At 40.2% G+C, this 21847-nt stretch overlaps 1 protein-coding gene across 9 annotated transcripts; it reads left to right on the forward strand.

Moving 5' to 3' along the window:
• Positions 1 to 3160: 3160 nt before the first annotated feature.
• Positions 3161 to 21783, forward strand: aak1a (AP2 associated kinase 1a). 9 transcript variants are annotated; one of them, XM_077561777.1, is made up of 20 exons: positions 3161 to 4020; positions 6319 to 6437; positions 7166 to 7274; positions 7367 to 7509; positions 7599 to 7720; positions 7808 to 7889; positions 7966 to 8098; positions 8407 to 8510; positions 8751 to 8830; positions 8916 to 9079; positions 9201 to 9394; positions 10617 to 10706; positions 11045 to 11232; positions 11469 to 11662; positions 11743 to 11805; positions 13436 to 13528; positions 13695 to 13796; positions 14305 to 14472; positions 16895 to 16984; positions 19700 to 21783. In XM_077561777.1, the coding sequence occupies exons 1-20, from the start codon at positions 3861 to 3863 to the stop codon at positions 20446 to 20448; spliced, it is 3147 nt and encodes a 1048-aa protein (XP_077417903.1). In that variant the 5' UTR covers positions 3161 to 3860; the 3' UTR covers positions 20449 to 21783. The 9 variants fall into 9 exon arrangements, with proteins under 9 accessions (XP_077417903.1, XP_077417904.1, XP_077417906.1 ...); XM_077561778.1 differs by having other exon boundaries at positions 9228 to 9394; XM_077561786.1 differs by lacking the exon at positions 19700 to 21783 and adding an exon at positions 17425 to 18978 and having other exon boundaries at positions 3162 to 4020.
• Positions 21784 to 21847: the final 64 nt, after the last annotated feature.

Below are 21847 nucleotides of genomic sequence, written 5' to 3' on the forward strand. Positions count from 1 at the left end.
GGATAAATATTGATATTTTTAAATTGCACTTCTTCAGCTTTGGGTGGAATGGGGGAACCTAATATTATTACATAGGCATCTAATTAGTATTGGTCATTTTTTCCATTAAATTCCGTCTTCTATTAGTTAAAGGGAAACATTCGTTAGTTAATATTCTTCAAATAAATTTGTTATTAGATTATTTTGTCTACAAAGAGACAGGTTTGGACAGATTAAGACCACATACAAGGGACAATATGCGATTATAGCAGCGAACCTTTTAGAATATATATTAGAGCTTGTGGATTAGCATTAATAGCATCAGATAATTGTTGGACTGAGCAAGAATTTTTGTATTGTTGCTGAAAATCATCATAGCGAAGTAAATTCACTCTTTCATCCATTAAGTGCAACTGACCATATGCCATGATTGTCCCAGTTTTTGAAATAGAATGATTTGTTTTCTTATAAGAATATATCTGTTGTTCCACAATGGAGCATTATGGGGTGTAAAATTATGATTGTATATTCATTTCCAGTATTGTAGGACTTGTTCATGAAATTTGGACAGTTTTATGGACAATTTAGATAAATCAAAATCAAATTTTAAAAGGAATTGGATGCCACCTATTGCAGAGAATATTTTAGAGGAAAAGTTGAACCACACTTTATCATGGCCAATAAAATGTTGTCACCATCTTAATACTAGAGCACCGTTCATTAGATCAAAATCAATAGCGTTAAGACCACCTTCCTCTAAAGATTTTACAACATTGTTTTTCTTTATGTAATGATGTCTATTTTTCCAGATGAAATTGAAATTATTTTGATTGACTTGTGTAAAAACATTCTGTGGAACTTTAAGGGAGTATGCAGGGTAAATAATCCTTGAGAGTCCCTCCATTTTAGACAGCAGCAGTCTACCAGATATGGACATGTCCCTCTGCAACCATATATTAAAAATAGTAATACCTTTGCTCTTCTTCACCATATTATCAAAAATATTTTTTAACTAGATTGTCTGGATGTTTTGAAATAGTAATTCCTAAATATTTAATTTGTTTTATTGTTTTTTACAGGTAGGCTATACCATACAGTGAAATTTGGGGGTGGTCATGAATGGTCATTAATTCACACTTATCAAAGGCTAGAGGCTTTGGGAAGTGGCTGATTACTTGAAGAACTATAGGAATTTGCGCCTCATGTTTAAGAAACAGGGCGGTATCATTTGCAAGTTGACTTATAGCTAGCGAATAACCCAAAATATTTCCTTTTAGAATGTCTTCACAATTTGTAATCATAATACTGAGAATTTCGGCGAACAGCAAGGGTGATACCGGACATCCTTGATGAATGCCTCTTATTTATTTATTTATCACAAATAACAATACACAAACTCATGCTGGGAAACACCTGTTACAAACAAAAAAGGAAAAATACATATATAAAAAAGAGGAACAGCCAGGCATTTTCACATCTCCACAAGTCAACCATACAGCTTCACATATCAAAAACACAAACACCTGGAGACCTCTTCACAAACCATCTGATAGTTCGTACTCAAGTCCTTCAAGATTGACAAAGAAACAAAGTGTGACTGCAATTCAACTTTAAACAAAACAATGGATGACTTTTTATTTTGCCATTTACGTTTAGGAATATGGTATTTATTTACCCATAATTATTATTATATTGCAAAGTCTCGTTCTTTTGATTGGTACATTAGTCAAACCACAAAGAATTTGGTCCAAATTTAGTTTTGGTACTTTGTCCAATTTAATTTGCATCTATAATGTTATATTATTACAAAATTCCTTTACAAGAAGAAAAATAAATGATAATTTTTTTTCTCCTCTCGATCGCAAAAACTGCACCATTTTACTCCACATCAAACCCAAACCGTTTTTTTAACATAGCTGCAACTGGATAATAACCATGTAAAATTTTGAATTCAAAAGTTCACATCATCCTTTGTAAGTTTACTTTCCCTGTTATGAATTTTAACACTTGCATCAAAACCATAAAATCGATTCATTTTGAAATGTTTATTGACACATTTGTTATTACACTTCTTATCTTTAAGGGAAATGTGCTTTAATTGAATGTTTGGCAGCACGATTTGTCTTCTACCGTAAAATATGTAATTTTTAATCATGTTTGTTAATGCCACAGGAACCGCTTTACAAACTTTAATATACTCTCTTTTAGAGCTTCTTATGTTAAATTTTCTCTCCAACCCTTCCAAACTTAAAAATTGACCATCTTCTTCTAATATATCAATCACAAAGATAATATTTTCTCATACCATTCTTGTAAAAACAGTCTACCTATTAGATGTAATTACTCTGTTGTTCCGTAAGGTGAAGCCATGTGTTGAAAAATTATGGGTAAATACCATCTTCCAAAAATATAATACCTGTTTATGATACTCAGATAATACACTGGCAGTGTAAATATTTCAAAATCACATTGTAAAAGAAATTCAAAACCCCCTATTTTGTCAAAAATACTCTTTGGAATGAGAAACCACAAAGAATGTGGTTTGTCTAGAAACGCTTTAATACAGTTAATTCTAAAAACTCCAATCATAGATTCAAAATCTATTGTTTTTAAACCACCTTTGTCATAATTATATATTATTGTATTAGTCTTTTGATATTGTGTGGAGGGACATAAAGTGAATAACATGGGTATACTAATTTTGGAATGCCTTCTGATTTTGATAATAAATTCCTACCCAAAATGGTAGTTAACCAGTGATTCAAATTCTTAGTAATTTTTTTAATTTTTTCCTTTATATTTTTATTCCCGTGGCTTTACATCTCTCGTAATGTCTATGCCCAAATATTTTATTTCAGTCTTCACCAGAATGAAATCTAAGATGGTGTCCAAACAATCAGAGAGTGGTAATAATTCCCATTTTTTAGGATTAAGTCGAAGGGTTGAATGCCTGAAAAAACTTAAGAGATAAAATTTAAGGTCTTTTGGAGCATTGCTTTATTTTGTGGTTTAAAATATTACAGTGTCATCAGCTAACTGACTGATTTTAAATTATTTATTATAAACTTTAAAGTCCTCTCCAACTCTACCTCTGTACATCGAAACGTAGGGAACCGCCGCCTATGCCGTGGCATAAGCGGAAGTGACGTAACTGATGCCGCGGCATTCAGGGCTGGGACAAAGGGGTCGGAAATCATCGCTGACATTATTGACCAATCACAGTGAGAGAAATTACGTTGACTCTTTCAGCCAGCTCCTGTTTGTAGCTCCGTTAGCTTTGTTAATAAGTTATTTGATAAAGCTCGCCGGACTTATATAGCTTGACAGCTCAAGGAGGCACAATGTTTGCTGGCGATACAGAAAGGAGAGAAGTGAATTATTTCAGCTGATGTCATATTTAGAATAGCGTATTACGGGCATGTGTGATAACTTGATAAGCCGCTTTGGGACGGAGCTACCTGGCTGCCCCGGCTATGCAGCTGTCAGCGCACCTAGCTGGTTAGCTTAGCCGCATAGGTGCGCTAACGAACGTTCCTCCGGGCTAATAAGACTCAGTACAGTCATCCGGCAGTTGCTTCTTTTAGTTCAGAGTAGAGCGGTATTCGCTTATTGACACAAAAACACTGCTCAAGACGAGGTTTGGTCCTGCCCTCTTCGGACCATGCGTTAGCTAGGAAAGGTTTCCTTGTCCCTTTGGTTACTTTGATGTCCAGTTCGTTGGAGAGCTTTCAGCTAGCCGCTGTCATTCAGTCAAAGCCAGCCACCTCATTAGCTACTAGTTCTACCTTTGACCGATTGCTCAAAACTAACGGCAGACTTGCTTTTGGTGCTTTTATACACTTGGATATCGGAATTGTCGCTTTGGATAACACCTGGTCGGAATGAAGAAATTTTTTGACTCACGCCGGGAGCTGGTGAGCTCGGGGCCTGGTCCGGGAGCCGGCGGAGGAGGCGCCGGTTCCAGCGGCGGAGGCAGCTTCATCGGTCGGGTGTTTACGCTTGGAAGACATCAAGTGACCATCGAAGAAATCGTGGCTGAAGGTGAATGGACGTGATTTCTTTTGTGTTCAGATGCGCTCATTTAAATCACATTGAAATCGTTTAGCACCTCGAGGTATTTGATTGAATTGCCAAACGGGTTTAAAGAGGGATTCATTTGCTAATCCACAGCATTTTATGTTCACAGTGAAATGTTTAATTCGTGATATTTGTATTTATTGATTGATTGATTTATTGGGGGGGGGGGGGGGGGCAATGGTATATGAAAGGGAAACTTATTGAGTTGATCAACATTTTTAGAACTGGTTTTGCATATACATAACCGTCTTTTAGTACTCAAAATAAGATAAAAGTTAATGGTACACTTAATTTCCTGGTTTCACATTTTACCTAAAGGCTGGGAGTAACTTGGTACAAAGGCATTATAAAGTCAATGACGTGCTGAGTCATAATTGTAAGCATAAACATTGGGCTCTTCGTTTTCGTGCTTGCACAATCATGCACGCGGTTTTGCTGCAGGGTGGTTTAAAGTTGATTGTGACATTCATTTCTAAAGATAATTCCCTGGTGTTTTACTACAGTTAAACAGGGTTGGTGTTTTATGTTATCCCCAATGAGAGGCAACCTTGTCTTGACCAAGAGGGCTTGTTACTGAATAATAGATTTGAAAGGACTGATTAATTTATGTTCTGGCAGTACTCCAGCTGTCTGGTCACTTTATGAATGGTTTGGTCATCTGGCCACAAACCGCAGTAAAAGATCAACCAGAGTAATTTTATGAAAACTACATAGTTGCTACAATTCACTTTGATGCAATTAATGGAAAATTGAAGGACAGGAAATTAACCAGTTTCAAGTTTTTAGTACTTTTGTTAATAGATCATATTTCCTGTCCTTGATTTATTGCTAGTAATGTGACACTCAAAGCTGTTAAAAGGCCTGTTTATACACATACCAGTAGTTTAAGTGTTCTGCTTTTAGCTTTATAGACTATTTGAGCAGTAAGCATACAAAGATCATGCAGAGAGACTTGCTTGCTTTACACTTTGAACTAGTAGTAGTCTGTTTTTTTTAATCTCTTTGGACACACATGCCATGTGTCGCTTTTACTTTCTTGTGATGGTGTGCAGAACACAAGGCTCCAATGATTCACTCCCTCATCAGTGAAGCAAAATCATTTCCAAACTTCAGTTGACAGGACAATGCCCCTTGTATCTTGTTTCATCGTCAGTTTTCGTCACTGTGTAACCTTGCGGTAAAATAGTTGTAAAGATGTGGAACATTCTAAAACATTGTCCATTAGCGAGATGATGAGCGGGACCAAATTGTGTGCTTTTCACAGCTATACCCAAAGGGTGCATTTTCATTTTGTGAGCATTTTGTTTTGGGTGTATGGCACTGTATGCATAAGCCAGTGGAGAATAATCCTGGCAGTCGGTTACGTCATTGGGCAGTGGCTATTTGTAGCTGTACTTACAGTTATTCTTTTGGCACTGTCTCCTGAGAGAGTTGACCACAGCGAAATGGTGCTCAAGAAGCCTGCTAATCCTTCTAATTTCTTAGAGCCATCTCAGATTAGACAACAGCTCTTAAAATGTCTGAACTCTCAGGGCACGCACACGCGCACGCAAGATGTGGATTTTGGGCCTCATACACATTGATAATGAATTATCAGATATTATTTCCCAGATTGCCATTCCCCCTTTTTTTGACAGAATTACATGACAAGACATGACAATTTACTGACCAAAATGATACATTTTCAGTACTGTGATGATATTGCAAAAAAACACTCCATTTACAGCAATCAATTCTTCACAGATCAATTAATCACATAATTGGTTATTATATTGCAAATTGTGTCATCACTTTCACAATTCATTGTTTTGTATTGTGTCACTGCAAAGAGTACACTCATATCACTGCAATTGCGCCCGTTTCATGACTATGAAAGTTAGTAAATTTCTAGAGATCATGTTGATGGTAAAGCTCAAACACGCATCCTGTTATTTTAACATTTCCGATGCTGACTCAATGAAAATAATAACATAATAGTCACAAACACAACACCACTCACATTATTTTATCTCAGTTGATATGTTGAATTTGTCTCACTGCTGATTGCTTATATACTACTCGACCTAATTTTTTAATTGGCTGGGCAGGTGAATATAAGCACTGTAATAGCTCTTAGTCCTTATTATCAGTCAAAGTATTTCATATCTTATTACAAATTAAATACATCCAATCAAAAACACTTCGGTATGTATTGTAATATGGTCCAAATGTGCTGTGATCTATAGTGAAATGTTGGTCTCACATCGTTCCATCTCTTTGCAGGAGGTTTTGCCATTGTGTTTTTGGTGCGAACGAATCAGGGTCAACGGTGTGCTCTAAAGCGGATGTATGTTAACAATGAGGATGATCTACAAATCTGCAAACTGGAGATACAGATTATGGTGAGTAAAAAAAAGTTGTAGCAGAAAGTCAAGACTGTGGCCATTTCACAATGAAACACAGTCCTGTACTCTTTCAATTGAGAGTGCATAAACCAAGAAGTTAGAACGTACGGAGTACCTCGATGTTCTTGTCTGCTGTCTTAAAACAAGGATGCAATGGTTGGATACTTGTGAAGATTTGGCTGGAGAAATATTAGATGCATTTTGTGCTATCGTGGAAATAGGTCAGTCAGGATGCAGCCGCATTCTCATGTACGTTCTAAGGAAGCCTGTACTTGGAGAGTTCATGAGACCATTGTGTTTTTCATATTGAAAAACGGCCTGTATTTTTCTTTTGACTCTTCAAGAACTCACAGTATAACAGTGTTTGAACTTTTCACCAACTGTGCCTTGTCTCTTTGGGTACAAATGGCCAGATGAACATCACAGCAGTTTAGACAAAGCACGTTGGAGAGCAGCAAACTTAATAAGTGGTACTGTGTTTTGTAAATTCTTGTCAGCAAGTTATATTATCAGTTTGACATTCAAGCAGAATTAATGTCATTTCCAAAGCAGACTCCTCAAATGTTACAAAGTTGCAGCCACACCCTGTTTGTCATGAATGGCTATGACAGCGTGTGCTACTCTATTTCCAGCATTTTTACAGATAAGACACACAAACGTTGGCATGATATTTTTTCTGAATGTCTTAACGGTAACGATTTCCCTGTCTGTGTTTATTGACACAGCGGGACCTTGTGGGCCACAAAAACATAGTTGGCTTCCTGGATTCCAGCATAGCTGCAGTTGGAGCTGGTGATGTGTGGGAGGTCCTCATCTTAATGGACTTCTGTCGAGGTGAATTTATCTACCATGATCTTTTTCTGTATGATCCAACCTCAGCTTGAAGTACAGCTGATGTTTCAGAATACGTCATATTTATGCTTTAGGTGGACAGGTGGTCAACCTGATGAACCAGCGCTTACAGACCGGCTTCACTGAGGCAGAGGTGTTGCAAATCTTTTGTGATACGTGTGAGGCTGTTGCTTGTCTGCACCAGTGCAAGACTCCAATCATTCATAGGGACCTCAAGGCAAGTTACGAGATTCAAATTTATTTTTTGGGGGCATTTTTGTGTAATTAATAGCAATGGATTTAATTGATTTTGTTCTCCCTTTGTAGGTGGAAAATATTCTCCTGCATGACCAGGGTCATTATGTGCTGTGTGACTTTGGAAGTGCTACAAACCACTTCCAAAACCCACAGACAGAGGGTGTGCCTGTCATTGAGGAAGAAATAAAAAAGTTGGTTTTCTATGCTTTTCGACTCTACGCTTGTTGTCATTTTTTTAGATGCATGACGAAAATTATATATGTGGCTCTTTCCACCAGGTACACCACTTTATCATACCGCGCTCCAGAGATGGTCAACCTCTATGGTGGGAAAGTCATCACAACAAAGGCAGATATATGGGTGAGGTCTTTGGATGACATAATTACAAAAGTAAACTGAGCTACATTAACTTGTGTTCTTGCAAATGTGTGTGCAGGCTATGGGATGTCTTCTCTATAAACTATGCTACTTCACGCTTCCATTTGGGGAGAGCCAAGTTGCTATCTGTGATGGCAGTTTCACTATTCCAGACAATTCACGCTACTCGCACGATATGCACTGTCTCATCAGTAAGCAGCATTCGTCTTACTTCTTCATTTACTAGTTCAAAGACTGTATAGTGTTGCCGGTCGGCTTTGTTTAAATTTAGGCATTCAATACATTATAACATGTATTTAGTTTATGTATAACACATATAATTAGTTTATGAAATAGTCTGTGATCATCAGCAAAAGCCTAAAAAATCCATGTTGTATCAAAGTGATACATGTTCAGGTCAAACTGAAAGTCCCATTCCTTAAAAATGTTTGTGTGCAGTTTCTCTCCAAGTATGAAATAGAATACTAAAAGCTGAAGATCTCCTGTGTGGATTTTTCAGGATATATACTGGAACCCGACCCCGACAAGCGGCCAGACATCTATCAAGTATCTCACTTTGCCTTTAAACTGAATCGACAAGAGTGTCCTATTCCAAATGTATATGTAAGTTCAAAATGACAGAAATGAATGAAATTCTCTGACTTGGACCACTGCATCCTTTGTGTCAGCACATTCTAGTTCTTGGACAAATAAAAACTGCTGACGGATGTACGTTCCTTCACTTATGTTGTGTACTGGAAGACTGTAAAAAGTCTTTGTGTTCTGCAGTTTTGACTTACTGTGCAGTACTGTAGTCCTTTTTAAGTGCACTGATTAGACACCAATTTCATTTAATCCATCTAGAATGCATCCATTCCTGCAAAACTACCTGAGCCTATCAAAGCCAGTGAAGCAGTGGTCAAAAAAAGCCAAACCAAAGCCAGGTGAGAGACTAGCCGAAGTTCTCGATGTTTTCCATAAAAATTAATTCAAACATCACAATGCGCTTTTCTCTTGCGCTCACTTCAGGATCACAGACCCCATTCCTACCACTGAAACCTCAATAGCACCTCGACAAAGGCCTAAGGCTGGCCAGACCCAACCACAGCCTGTATCGGGCATTCTTCCCATACAAGCAGCTCTGACACCACGAAAGAGGCCCAATGTTGCTGCTGCAGCGTCCCAGGCCATAGGTAGTAGCTCTTTGATCCCTTTTGGGCCTGTTTTTACTTTGGGATAAGTAAACTTTAACATTGAACTAATCATAGTCATCTGTGGTTGATTAAAAAAATAGATATGTTATGTTTCTTTAAGGTGTTGGTATCAATGTCCCACCTTCAGCTCCAGGTGCTCTCCAGACTTCTCAGCAGGGTCCTGCTACTGCGCAAGCTGCAGTGCGGCCACAGCAGACTACCAACATTCAGCCTCAGGTCACACCGCAACCTCAGCAGCTCCTCATGAAACAGCAGCAGCCTTCCGCTTTCTTACACATGCAGCATAACCAGCAGGTAGGCATCTCAGCAAGAGAACAAGAAAGGAAGTCAGGCTGTGGCAATTCTAAACTCTTGAACAGTGCGCCTTTCCCACTCAATTTTAAGCAGAAAACTACTTCTAATAAGGCCATTTCTTGAGAAGTAGCATTGACCAACTCGGCCTCTGCCCTATGCCTTTTGATATCCCTGTTTGCAGTCAAAAATATAGAAAATAGGGGTGTCAAAATTTGTGTTAATTTTGAGTTAATTAAAAGTTCCTTTAAAGTAGCATTAAGGAACTTTTCAACCTTAATAAAATATTATCATATCTTTTCTGATGAAACATCGACTTAAAACTAGTTGAATAGTACCTTTGCCATGGCCTGAGGGGGTCTGTATAATTTTTACTGGCACTAAGCAACTTTGAGAAGGATGGTAGGAACACTGCCACACAAAAAACTTCAAATGTGCTGACTGCTTCATGTCATACGTCAAAAGCTACCCCGGATGAAAGGACAGTCAAGGATCAACATTGGCCCAGATTTGGCTGGCGTGAGCTAAAAAACGACGCAATGTACTTGTCCTCATAGGAAATGTGGTCGCCCTTCAGACATAACAATACCGCTTTTGTCCATATGGCATTGCCATAATGAACGTAAACTGAAAGTTTATTAGTATTGCTTTAACACAAAAAAAATTTAACGCACGATTATTGACTACCCCTTACTTTGAAAGCCTGTACTGGGGGAATTCCAGTCGCAACGCAACAGACACACTCATGTAAAAAATTTAGCAGTCATAAATTTAATAAAAATGCATATATTTGTGGAGATTAGGGTCAAGTTCTATTTCACAATTAAAAAAATGTGAAGAATTTCACAAGTAACTTAATGTTAAAGATTAAATAGCTTACATGGAAAAAATATATACTGAGCTGTCAATGTCTAACAAATGCAATTATGCCATCTAGTGGCAGAAAAATGACCAACACAAATCAATATCACACTCGTTAATTACAGTACCGTACAATTTTAATTTTAACTCAATTTTATGAAATGTGAAATGACTGTATCAATGACTAAAAGATGCAGCCTGACACCTCTAATATATAGTATACTATGAGTAGAAATAAAAGACAAAATATGACCAAAATGTGGTTGTATTCCTGTGTGGAATCATCTGGCACAGAGGTTTGACATCGACTCTGCTGCAGTGCAAAGCTAAGGCTAATTTTCCTGCTCTCACACTGCACCATCAGCAGCAACATGAGGTCCAGGAAAGCCCAGCTCTCCGTCTGACCCCCATCCCCGAGTGTTCCGTCACTGGGCCCGCTGCTGACCCAGATGTGGTAACTTTCTGCTAATAGCGTCATCTGCTGCTGATTTTACTGAACGTGGCATTTAAATCCCCCTTCTTCCTTTATTGCTCTATCAACAATCAGTGCTCTTACTTACAGATTGACCTCTAAAATGGACAAACTTTAGGTCCATTATGTCTATTGTGAATTATCTCAGTTTTCTTTGAAGTGTTGTCTGCTTCGCTTTCCTTGGCAGGTGTCAGACGTGCGATCTTTTTTCTGATTTCTCCTCAATCACTCATCCTTGATTCTTTTTGTGTGGCAATTGTTAGTTGGTTCTTGTTTGTTTAGCATCGTGCAGATATTTACCATGCTCATATCTCTCACAGTCAGCCGGACGTGGGCTTCACAAAGTCGGCTCCCTAACGCCTCCATCGTCACCGAAATTGGCGGCTAAGAGTGGTCATAGACGCATCCTGAGCGACGTCACCCACAGTGCCATTTTTGGGGTCCCCATCAGCAAGTCCACCCAGCTACTGCAGGCAGCCGCAGCTGAGGCCAGCGTCAACAAGTCCAAGTGAGCAGAATGAGCTCCTCTCTGTGATGTGATGAGCGACTGTCCTTTCATGGCACCGCAATACAAAGTCATTTCAGATGACTCCACCACGATGTAGTAAAAGCAACCCTTTTAAATCTAACAGAATCTTGCTGAAGAAGAATCATTCTGTTCACACACTTTGTTTGCACGCATGACTAAATTAGTAGTAACACTGTCACATGGTCAAGTCTAACCGCTTTCTTGCTCATCTGTAGATCAGCCAGCACAACGCCTTCTGGCTCCCCATGCTCGTCCCAGCAAACTGTATATCACCCGGCTGATACTGACACCCAATCTGCCCGTATTACAACCAACACCCAGCCCAGCTGGAACCCCTTTGGCGACGATAACTTCTCAAAGCTCACTGCTGAAGAGCTGCTTAACAAAGACTTTGCAAAGCTAGCTGAAAGTAAGTGCTATATTGTGTATACTGCATATAAAGACAGACAAGTGTGAAGTACAAAAATGTATTTATTTGTTTGGGCATAGCTGCTGCAACAGAGGAGAAATCAAGGGGTGACTGTCTCATTCACGGGCTCAATTCATTTGCAGGTAAAAGTTTTTTTTTTACTCTTGTCATTTACATTTTTATTTAGGGTTTAATCTTGAAAGATTTTGTGTGCGGAATCATTTCTTGTAATTTATTTAAGGAAGTTTGCGAACATCAAAATTACAACCGGTCATTTCAGAAGCCTACCTTTTGTTGACATAAGTTAGCAGCTGCACAGTGACTCCTTGTCAATTTCCATGAATAGAGTCTCTGGTCTACAGCTAGATCGCATCTCATTTGCAGATCTGTGCTTTTACTGTCACTCAGTACGGCAAGGACAAACACTCCTTTGTTAATTGGATTTCCTTACTCCTGGAGGACTGTGTTCACAAACCAATGAGCTCAGGCAGGCAATCACTTGGTCTTTTATGTCCACGTTTTCCTTGGGATGTCCTATTTTATGAAGTGCAGCTTTTTCCCTTTTTTGTGGCTATATTGAAGCTATTGCCAAATCATTGTGTGTTTTATCTCCTACTGAAGCTGTCTTTTCGAGAGGCATGTGAGCTGTTGGATGAAAGCAATTTGTTAACTCTTGGTGACATATAATGTGCACATTATGTAGTCACTAGAGCAGGGGTGGGGAACCCGGGTCCTCGAGAGCCACTGTCCTGCCTGTCTTTCATGTCTCCCTCCACCAACACAGCTGATTTTATGAACAGGATCGTTATCAGGCTTCTACAGAGCTTGCTGATGAGCTGATAATATAAGTACGGCTCTCGAGGACTAGGGTTCCCTACCCCTGCACTAGACATTAGTTACACATTCTTCAAGGTAATCACAATATTATTTATGAAATAGGTTTACTCTGTATGATGCAATGTGATTCTTTACCATCAAAAACTACAATAATAAATGTGTATATTATGAAATTAAAACCTCAGTGTCCGTCAAAACAGAGCTTTATTATCTTTGCAACGACTCGCATCAGACGTGTGCAGTATTGTTTTATATGCTTTCAACCATATTTCCATATTCTGGTGTTAGCATTAGCTTTTCAACAATGCTCTTTCCTTTAGAGAAGGGGGTGTAAAGGGTCACATCTGCTGTGCCATTTTCTGAGCCAACACATTCCTTCTGTAAGATCACACCCCGCCCCCTCACCAAAACCACCATTTTTTTTTTTACCGTTGTGGTTTCTTTCCTGTAAGTATTGGGTGCTCGGAGTGCTGTGAGAATTTTCAGAATTTTTTTGTGTGCTTTGGAAAACTGTAGTGTTGCCTGCTCAGGTGTGGTGACTGCAATGAATTGTAAGATTCGCGAGGGCCCCTCTCTGCTCAGTGTTGTTTGTTCAGCTGAAGGCTTGCTGATGAATTTCCAAGGTTGTCTTTGCTCGGTTGGTCTCATAGTGATGGCAAAAGTTAACTTGGAGTGTGTTGCTGTATTCACCGGAACTACGTAACTAACACATTAGACAGGGTTAATGAGGCGTTTTATAAATATACAAGGCATGTACTATAATAAAATACTAGCAACTTGGTTTTTGATCAGATGGAACACTGCTTGACCTCCTAACATTGCTTGAACATCTGTTTTCTGTTCTGTTTGTACTTGTTTGGAAACTCCTCCTGTTGCCCTATTCTGTAACCTGCCATATTTCTATTTGTCCCTCAATCATCCCTCTCCATCACACAGTCAACTTGATTGACAATGGACAGAAGCCTCTTGAAACTTCTCTTCTGCACCCTGACCTCTTAACCCTGGCTGAGCCTCTGAGCACAAATGCTGGTACCGGTACCATCTTTGCTTTTTTCCGCCCTGCCCTACTGAAATAGTTTCCACTTTGCATGCATGCGTTTTTGTTGCCTTCCCTCACTATTCTGTCATGTGGTTGCAACCTCAGGAAGATGGTTTAGTAAAGGAAATAGTTCTGTTCTCCTGTCTGTTTGTGTAGCAAAGACAGAGGTGTGTGTGGATTCACTGATTCCTGGGCTGGAAGCCCCTCGAGCCCAGCAGCACTTGGGTCAGTCGGAGCTCACCACTGCCGACATGCCAGGTTAGCGTTGTAGGTCTCGGTATAGGAGCGTCAACAGCATTGAATGATTATATATATATTTCACTTAGGGTTGGGCAATAGATCTAATTAATTCAATTAATCCCTTTGAAAATTGAATGGTTGAAAATGGGCTAAAACGTGAAATCGAATTATGCCTTCTGGATTATTAAAAGCTGTTGTTTGTATGTCCTTCTGTTACATCCAGATTGTAGCTTGTAATATTAAGTTGACACCCACATTTTTTTCATATTTAACATTAACTGATACATAGGGATTCAAATTAGTTAAATGTTATGTTAAAAAAGCAAAATGTTACATAAAATGTAGTGAAAAATGCAGTACTACTTTGATGAGAACTTTTCAAATAGTATCTTTAGCATTTTAAACACGAATACATGCTCGATTGTCAGCCGTGTTCCTCGTGCAATGCATTCTGCTGCTTAAACTGTCACCCCACTCTTCCTTTGACCCCTTCTCATTTGGAGTTTGCCTTCTTGCTGTGACTCAGACTCTTTAACTGGGAAGGACTCTCTGCTGGGCTGCCATCTTCTATCTCACACTTCCCCTCATGGAAACCAGAATGTTTCTGCTACTTCCTCCTATCGCTCCTCTGCTCCTCTCGGCTCCTGCGCTGCATCCTGCCTAGAGGAGCTGCAGCCTGCTCAGACAGCTGCTGGTAAGCCCTTCAGATTGCAGCACTTTTTGGCCAGCCTTGTACCCGTAATAACAATGCAATGTTTTCATTGTAATAATTCTGATCCAGCACATGAGATTGATTACTAAAGCTGAGGCATGAAGACACATCCACTGGCAGCCAGTATCGTTGGTTATTTCTATTTTCATTTGGCAATTAAAAAATGGAAAAGTGACTGATTATTCTAACTCAAACAAATACGAGAAATTAGTAACGGAATGATAACTTGTTAGTTGCCACAGTCAGTCAGGATCATGACCACGGTCCATGGTCATCCTGGATGGGGGATTACCATATTTGCGGTCCCTTGTCAAGGTTTCTTATTTTTCCCCTAATGTTTTTTTTTTCTTCAGTTTTTCCTTGCCCTTTTGTGGGTCGATCAGGGGATGTAGTCAATATTTGTCAACTGTGGGCATCTGAACCCCTTTGATACTCATACTATGTAAAAATTTAGCAGTAGTAGATGTAATAATAATGCATATATTTGTGGAGACTGGGGTCAAGTTATATTTAACAATTTTAAAAATGTGCAGAATTTCACAAGTTACTTCATGTTAAAGATGAGAAAGCTCTTATGAAAAGAAAATTGCACTGAGCTTTCACCAATCTTTTACAAAGGCAATTTTGCCATCTAGTGGCAGAAAAATGACCTCACCACAAATCAATATCACACGTTTTTGTACAGTACAGTACATATTTTTAATTTTAACTCCCATTTTATGAAATATTATGAATATATTGTATCAATGACTAAAAGATGCAGCCATATATCTATTAGTTTAAAAAAAATTCCACATTAATGTTAAAAAAATAGTATGAAAAGGGGGGAAAAAATTGTACATTTAGTACAGATATCAAATTTACGAATAATTGTGAGTTAACTATTAATTATTTTACTGCCAAAGACGTTAAATGACGTTCTGCAAAAATCTACGGAGGAGCGCCAAAGATGTTAAAAGACGTCCACCCATTTTTTTTTTTTTTAAACGGGTGGAGGAAAGCCTTGGGCAGCTGCTGTGAAAGTTTCAAGCAGATCTAGTTAGCCTAATGACTATTTTTGGCCCCTAGATGGCAGCAATGACTCTCTTGACAAGATTGGGTGGGCGTCAGTAGAAGACGTGAGGCGGAGCTAGAGGGGACAATGGCTGGGGAAGGGAAGAAAACATGGCGACCGGTTGCAAGCAGCTCACGGTCGAGCAGTTTTTTTTTCAAAGACGAAAAGCATCGACCAACGCTAAAGAGCACATTGATGACGACGATGATCATCATCGATGATGATGATGATGGTGACGCCGAAGTTGGAAGCGCTGACGCGGCGGCTATGACGACGTCATAAAGGTTCACGGGCTAGCGATGCTAACACCGGAAAACGCTGAGCACAACCGAGCACGCTCAGGCGGACGTTCAATCGGACGACGAAGAGGGCCCCGAGTCCAATGCATATTCATCGGAGGAGTGGGTACAGTCTGCTACTTGCTATTCCCCGGAAAAAAAGGCTGTCAAGAAAGTGTAACGTCTGCACGCGAAAGGAGCCATCGCAAGTGAAACTAATCTGTTGTGCAAATCCTGCTGCGTCTCCTTGCACGCATGGGAGCGTTACAAAAAGAAAAACTGTATTTGAAACATCCACATAATTGTAAATAGTACCACAGTTGCACACATATGTAAATAGTTTGCGAAATTGTTTTGTCAAATTGTTACACTGTTGAATGGAAATAAACGTATTTTGCAACCAAAAAACACTTTTTCATTGTTAGTGAAAGCGTTTTACAGAAGTAAAGCACTATTTAGGTGTTTGTGGCATCATTCATGGACAAAAAGAAGTGTACAATTCACTAGAGTGCATGAAATAACATTGTTTCACAAAAAGCTTTTTCTCCGCTTTTTGTTTCAAAACAGAGCATTTCGGTGAAACTAACCATTTTCTATTGTTGATTACTGAAGAACGGAATAAGGTAGAAACAAACTTTTTTTTCTGATGAAAGAAGAGAGTTCATTCTTTCATTTGGTAGTATGTGTGTTTCCATAGTCCAAACACAACATTTTCTGTGGACCTTGAAAGATCAGTCAAAATGCTTAAATCGGCTGGCACTGGCGACATCCCGTTTCTGAAAACGTCTGGCAGTCAAAGAGTTAGTCATGCGAATAATTGTGATTAAAATTTTTTATCACCTAACACCCCTCATGAAAATCAATGTCAGTCCTATGGTTGTTGTTTTTACCACTTGACATTTTTAACTACATAACTTATATACTATAACTCTTGATAATTTTTTTTAATTGACACCGTCTCGCTCTCACATACTAATTTCCTTGCCCCTCCTGAACTCCTTGAAGCTATGGCTGAATTAACTGCTTTCCCCTCACGTCTGCCTTTCCTTCACATCCCCTTCCTTCGCTGCAGACTCTTCTTTCCGCATGTTGCAAGAAGAGAAAGGGAATAATGACGAGTTTGACCCCATTCCCGTGCTCATCTCCAAAACCTCAAACCAAGGTAAGAACCGAATCCCGAGATGAGCACTTGCGTCTGCTGCCAAGCAGAACAGATTCTGAGCCCCTCTCCCCAAACATTCCTCTGTGACTTGCGATGTGGGAATTCTTGTCAGTCAAACGCTCACATTGGAATATGTGATACTCCACCCTGCAGGGTTTTTTGGCTTCTGTTGTTGTTATCTTGAAAGTCCCCCTACTCCCGTGTTGATGCAGCCATGTTAAGATGATCCCAGCTCACTCTCTGCTTCTTTCTCTTTTCCTGCCCCCGTTCATGCACCCCCTCTGCTCTGACCATCCCCTATCCTCATCCACTCGTCCCTATTTCTTTTCTTCATACAATCTGTTTTCATATGACTTATTCTTTGGCTCACCATCTCCCTCGGCTCTTCCATGTACATTTCTGTGTCTCGTCTCTCTCTTTCTTTCTCTGGCATGTTTCAGGTGGTCACTCGCGCAACAACAGTGGCAGTTCAGAGTCCAGCCTTCCCAACCTGGCCCGCTCCCTTCTACTGGTGGATCAGCTCATCGATCTCTAGAGGGGGTGGGAAAGGTCAAGGGAACAGTGTGCAACCCTAACGTTGGGACAGGGGAGGAGGGTTAGAGATGTGGAAAATGTAGCGTCTTATGAAGCGAAAGAGAGGACTTGGCATAGACTTGTTCACCTTAGCCCTGATAGACTGTTTTCATAAAGCTCTGCTAACATTCCCATTAATGCTCAAGCATATCTTCTGCCACTAACATGGCTACACCATGGCCTTCCTCATGCTTCCCCCCCATAATCGCTCATTCAATGTGCGGCCATGGTGGTCTACTTTCATTTCATGATGGACTGCTCTTTGACAGCTGCTTTGCTTTCCCCTTGTGTTTGTGTGCGTGTTGATGGAGGGTTGAAGCCTTATCCGGGGGGGAAAAATGACCAAAAGAGTGACAATTAAAGTTTGATGCACTTTCTCTCAAAACTTGCACAATACACTTGCAGGCAGCCACCTCAGTGGAAAAACGTGTACCCGAACTGACCCATTGTGAATTTCTTTAGACCAATGATGGGAAAATGTCTGTCCTGGAAGCTTTTTCAAATGGCTGTGGGTTGTTGTGCTGGTGCTTTCATGCACTGGTTTGTAAACGTATAGTACATCTACAAATATAAATTAAAACGACCATGCAAAGCGGAAACAAAATATCAGCACCCTGAGAGGAACTGATGCAAAGTGGAAAAGTGTGCTTGTGGTCTGACGAGTCCACATTTAAAAAAAAAAAAAAAAAAAAAATGGAGCCCACTTTGTAGCTTTTTTGTGTGTCTTTTTTTTTTTTTTTTGTCCCATTCATGCAGAAGAATGTCTGTGAAGTCAGCGGTTAGCATGTTAGACCTAAAACTGAAAGAGGACCTGCCTTCCAATCTCTGTTCAAGTTCATTGAAAAAAATGTATGGCGAGGTTGAGTCTCTTACACCAATCTCATCCAAGCATGCCTTTATGGACCGACCCTGTTCTATGCACTTAGTTATGCAGCAACTGAAGGGGGCATTCCCCCTTGGAAACATACAAAATGCTATCCATCAGAATTAACGATCCAGCAATCTTCAGAGCCTCCCTTACTTTACCCCTTGAAAAAAAATGTGTACCTGGGATTGAATGTCTGGATTGTTAAAAGTAAACAAAAAGAAATATGTCCCTGTGAACGAATGAGTTAAAATAGAGAAGCCAAAGTGGTAGAAGTGATAGACTGACATGATGTGCATTTGTTTGAAAATACAGTCAAGTCCTATCCATGTCTCAGAGGAAAGACGCCTATCATCTAAGGGAATATGTTAGCGTGTGATGCAGCATCCTCCTGTTGCTTCCAGATAGTTTTGTCACAGAATCCCCGTGCCCACCCCTACCTGTCCTCCTTTCTATAGGCCGCAGGATAACTGCTTGATCGCAAACTAGGAATTCACTTGACCAATACAGCATCTCTCCTGTTCAGAAAACAAAATAAAGACGTGTACACAATTAACCATTTATTCCTTTGCTTTTGTCTGGAAAAGTAATTTTTCAGTGTATAATATGTAAATAAATGCATCACATCTGTCATGGCTCATTAGTGCTTAGAGTGAATGTTTAAATGGAAATTGTCAAGGGATGTATAAGTGCTAAGATGTTGACCTTTTCCCTGGTCTTCACAATTAGATGAGTATTTTAGCGTATTAAATACATGGACAAAGTTATAAGCAAATGTGTACTGTCATAGTCATTGTCTGTTAGAAAAGAACAGACACTGAATTGTATTTGGCACTGCTAATTGCAAGACAACTGCTTGAAGTGACCACAAATAGCACTTGTGCAATCTTGCGGTTTCAGCCATGAAGATAACTAACAAATCAGGTAGTGTTTCCCTTTTTATAACTCCTTGGTGAGAGCTGCCTGTTTAACAGCCGCTGTCGACGCTGCCGAGGTAAGACCCGTGCGTTCCTTTGTTCTCGTCTTGTCTAACTACGCCACCCTCCGCTGCCAAGGCCCCCCACCTTGTTTCCACTGACTCCCTTGCTCACATTTTCAATATGAAGGACAAGTTATGGAAACAAGGCTGCTCCATGTTGTGAAGATGAATGTCATAGAACGTGCAAATTGTCGTGTCATGATGCTTCCTCACTTACTGCTTATGTACATGTGACTTGACGTTTGTCGAACATGGTAAAAGGAATGATAAATAAATGTGTTTCTGCGTTTCGTTACAGATATGCAGCTGGACAGGAACGGCTACTCGATGCTTGGCCAAGAAGGGTGTGATGATGAAACTATTGGAGAATGTGCAGCAAATGACGCGTGTGTTCACTCCAGTGATGAAGATCAGGAAAAAGAAACCAGTCAAGAGAAGCATCAGAATTTCTCCGTTGCCACGGAAGGTCAATCTCCGGCCCTCGACTGCAGCGGCTCCAGACCGCTGCTGCTCGACTCCGAGGAGGACGAAGATCACGCAACCCAGCCGAGCCTCCGCTCGAAACCGGCTTCCTCGTCTGCTGTGACCGTCCATCCACCTGCAGCCGCCACCGTTGCCCAGAATCATTCCCAGCTTGATCCCGAGCCAGCCAGTGCAGATGTCTTCTCAAAAGCTCCTTTTCGCCTCTCGCAACAAGAAGCGGGCGACGTGTTCGCCAATGCGCCATTTCCCAGCGCCCCGTTGGCCGCCATACAGCAGCTGGACGTGTTCTCCCAGGCGCCGTTTGCGAAAAGAAAGGAAGCTGCACCACCTCCTTACCCTCACGGAGCAGCTGGGCTCCCTGAAGAAGAAGATGTGCTGGGACAGATTGCGCCGCATCCCTTCCGTCCACAAGCACTGGCCAAATATTCCCGCCATTTTGAGGGAACGGCGACCCCGCAGCATGAGGGCCCTTTTAATGTGAGCAAGCAAACTGGTGTGCACACTGGTGACCCCTTTGTCTGTGCACCATTTCACTTCAAAGCACCACAGGAAAAGCCCCAATGACGCGCGCGCTGCAGCTGGACTGCAGGCCTGCAACAAACTCCTTAAACTTGATGCAAGTCTTTTACCTTGAAACAACTGCTTCAGTGTTTCGGGGGTGATGGTGGCTCTTGCATTTCCCAAACTGAGCAGAGAAAAGTGGCATGCATGCGAGGGGCGCCAAACGCAATCTTTTCCTGAAATGGCCCAAGTGTTTTTGTGCCTAAACCTGAGCAGACCTTAACAACACTGACACGTTCGAACGAAATGCTTATGTTGACATTGGCACAATAACAAGTACTGTACACAATTGTCATTTAAGGTAGTTGACCAAATGTCACCGCTGCTCCTTGGAAAACCAAAATGTCCATTTTTGTTGCATGTTTACATACCTTTTTCCTTCCAATGCCAGTTAATTCTTTAAATGACGTGTTTTGCAACTGGCATTCGTGTCAACAGTTTTTGCTTTAATCATCTCAAATTAGTTCTCACTGGCATTCCTGCACTTCCTTTTCCTGTTCTCTGTCCTTTTGCTACAGCCATCTACAAAAAGACAGCAAGGGTGGTCAAGCATTTTGTTTTCTTGCCTACCTCACATTTGCCTCATTTGTCTTTTTGTCTGAATTCAACCTGGTCGTGTTTGGCTGCGTCCTGTTTAAGTCACTGACCCGTTTCTGCTGAAAATGGAACATACTGTATGTGTCCATTCCATGTGGCCTGAAGGAATGACAATTTGTATACTTTTTAGGAGTAGATGCCAATTACCCAAACATTGGTCACTACAATGCATTTGGTTTAATCAATGTTGTGTATAACATGCTCCTCCAAATGTGCAAGTTCATTTTATTGCACATTCTACACCAAGTACAATTATATCTCCACTACGCAATATGCACAAAAACTCCATTCATCATCACAAGTACTGTAGGCCTCTAATATTCAAGTATGCACTGTACAATTTACAAGTAACTCTACAATTAATGTGTTATGTCATTGAAATACTGTATCGAGCACTCATTGGTCAGGGATTGGTAAACTAATAGTATAGGTGGTCTTTTAAAGACACACGTTCAGAACTGTTGCTGTGCTCCAATTCCTGAAGCACTTTGGTTTTCATCGTGGCACTTTTATGTAACGACATCCAAATCGATTTAACCCAAAATTGAAAACATTTATTTGTTGTAATCTAAAATGTTCTGTTTTCATTTCTGTTCGAATGTAATGCAACTGGAAAATGTATTTGTGATGCGTGTTTGAAGTGCAGGCTTCAACAGCCGAAGTGTTTGGATGTGAGACGTGCTCGAAATACATCAGCCTGCCTTTGTTTTCCTGAAAAATAATAAACGAATGTAAATCATGCTTTGTCATGTTGTTTGTTTATTTTGAAACTTTGCATACTGAGATTGAATTAAACTTGATAAAT

The sequence above is a fragment of the Vanacampus margaritifer genome, chromosome 3 (assembly GCF_051991255.1).
Source record: "Vanacampus margaritifer isolate UIUO_Vmar chromosome 3, RoL_Vmar_1.0, whole genome shotgun sequence".
Taxonomy (NCBI): Eukaryota; Metazoa; Chordata; class Actinopteri; order Syngnathiformes; family Syngnathidae; genus Vanacampus; species Vanacampus margaritifer.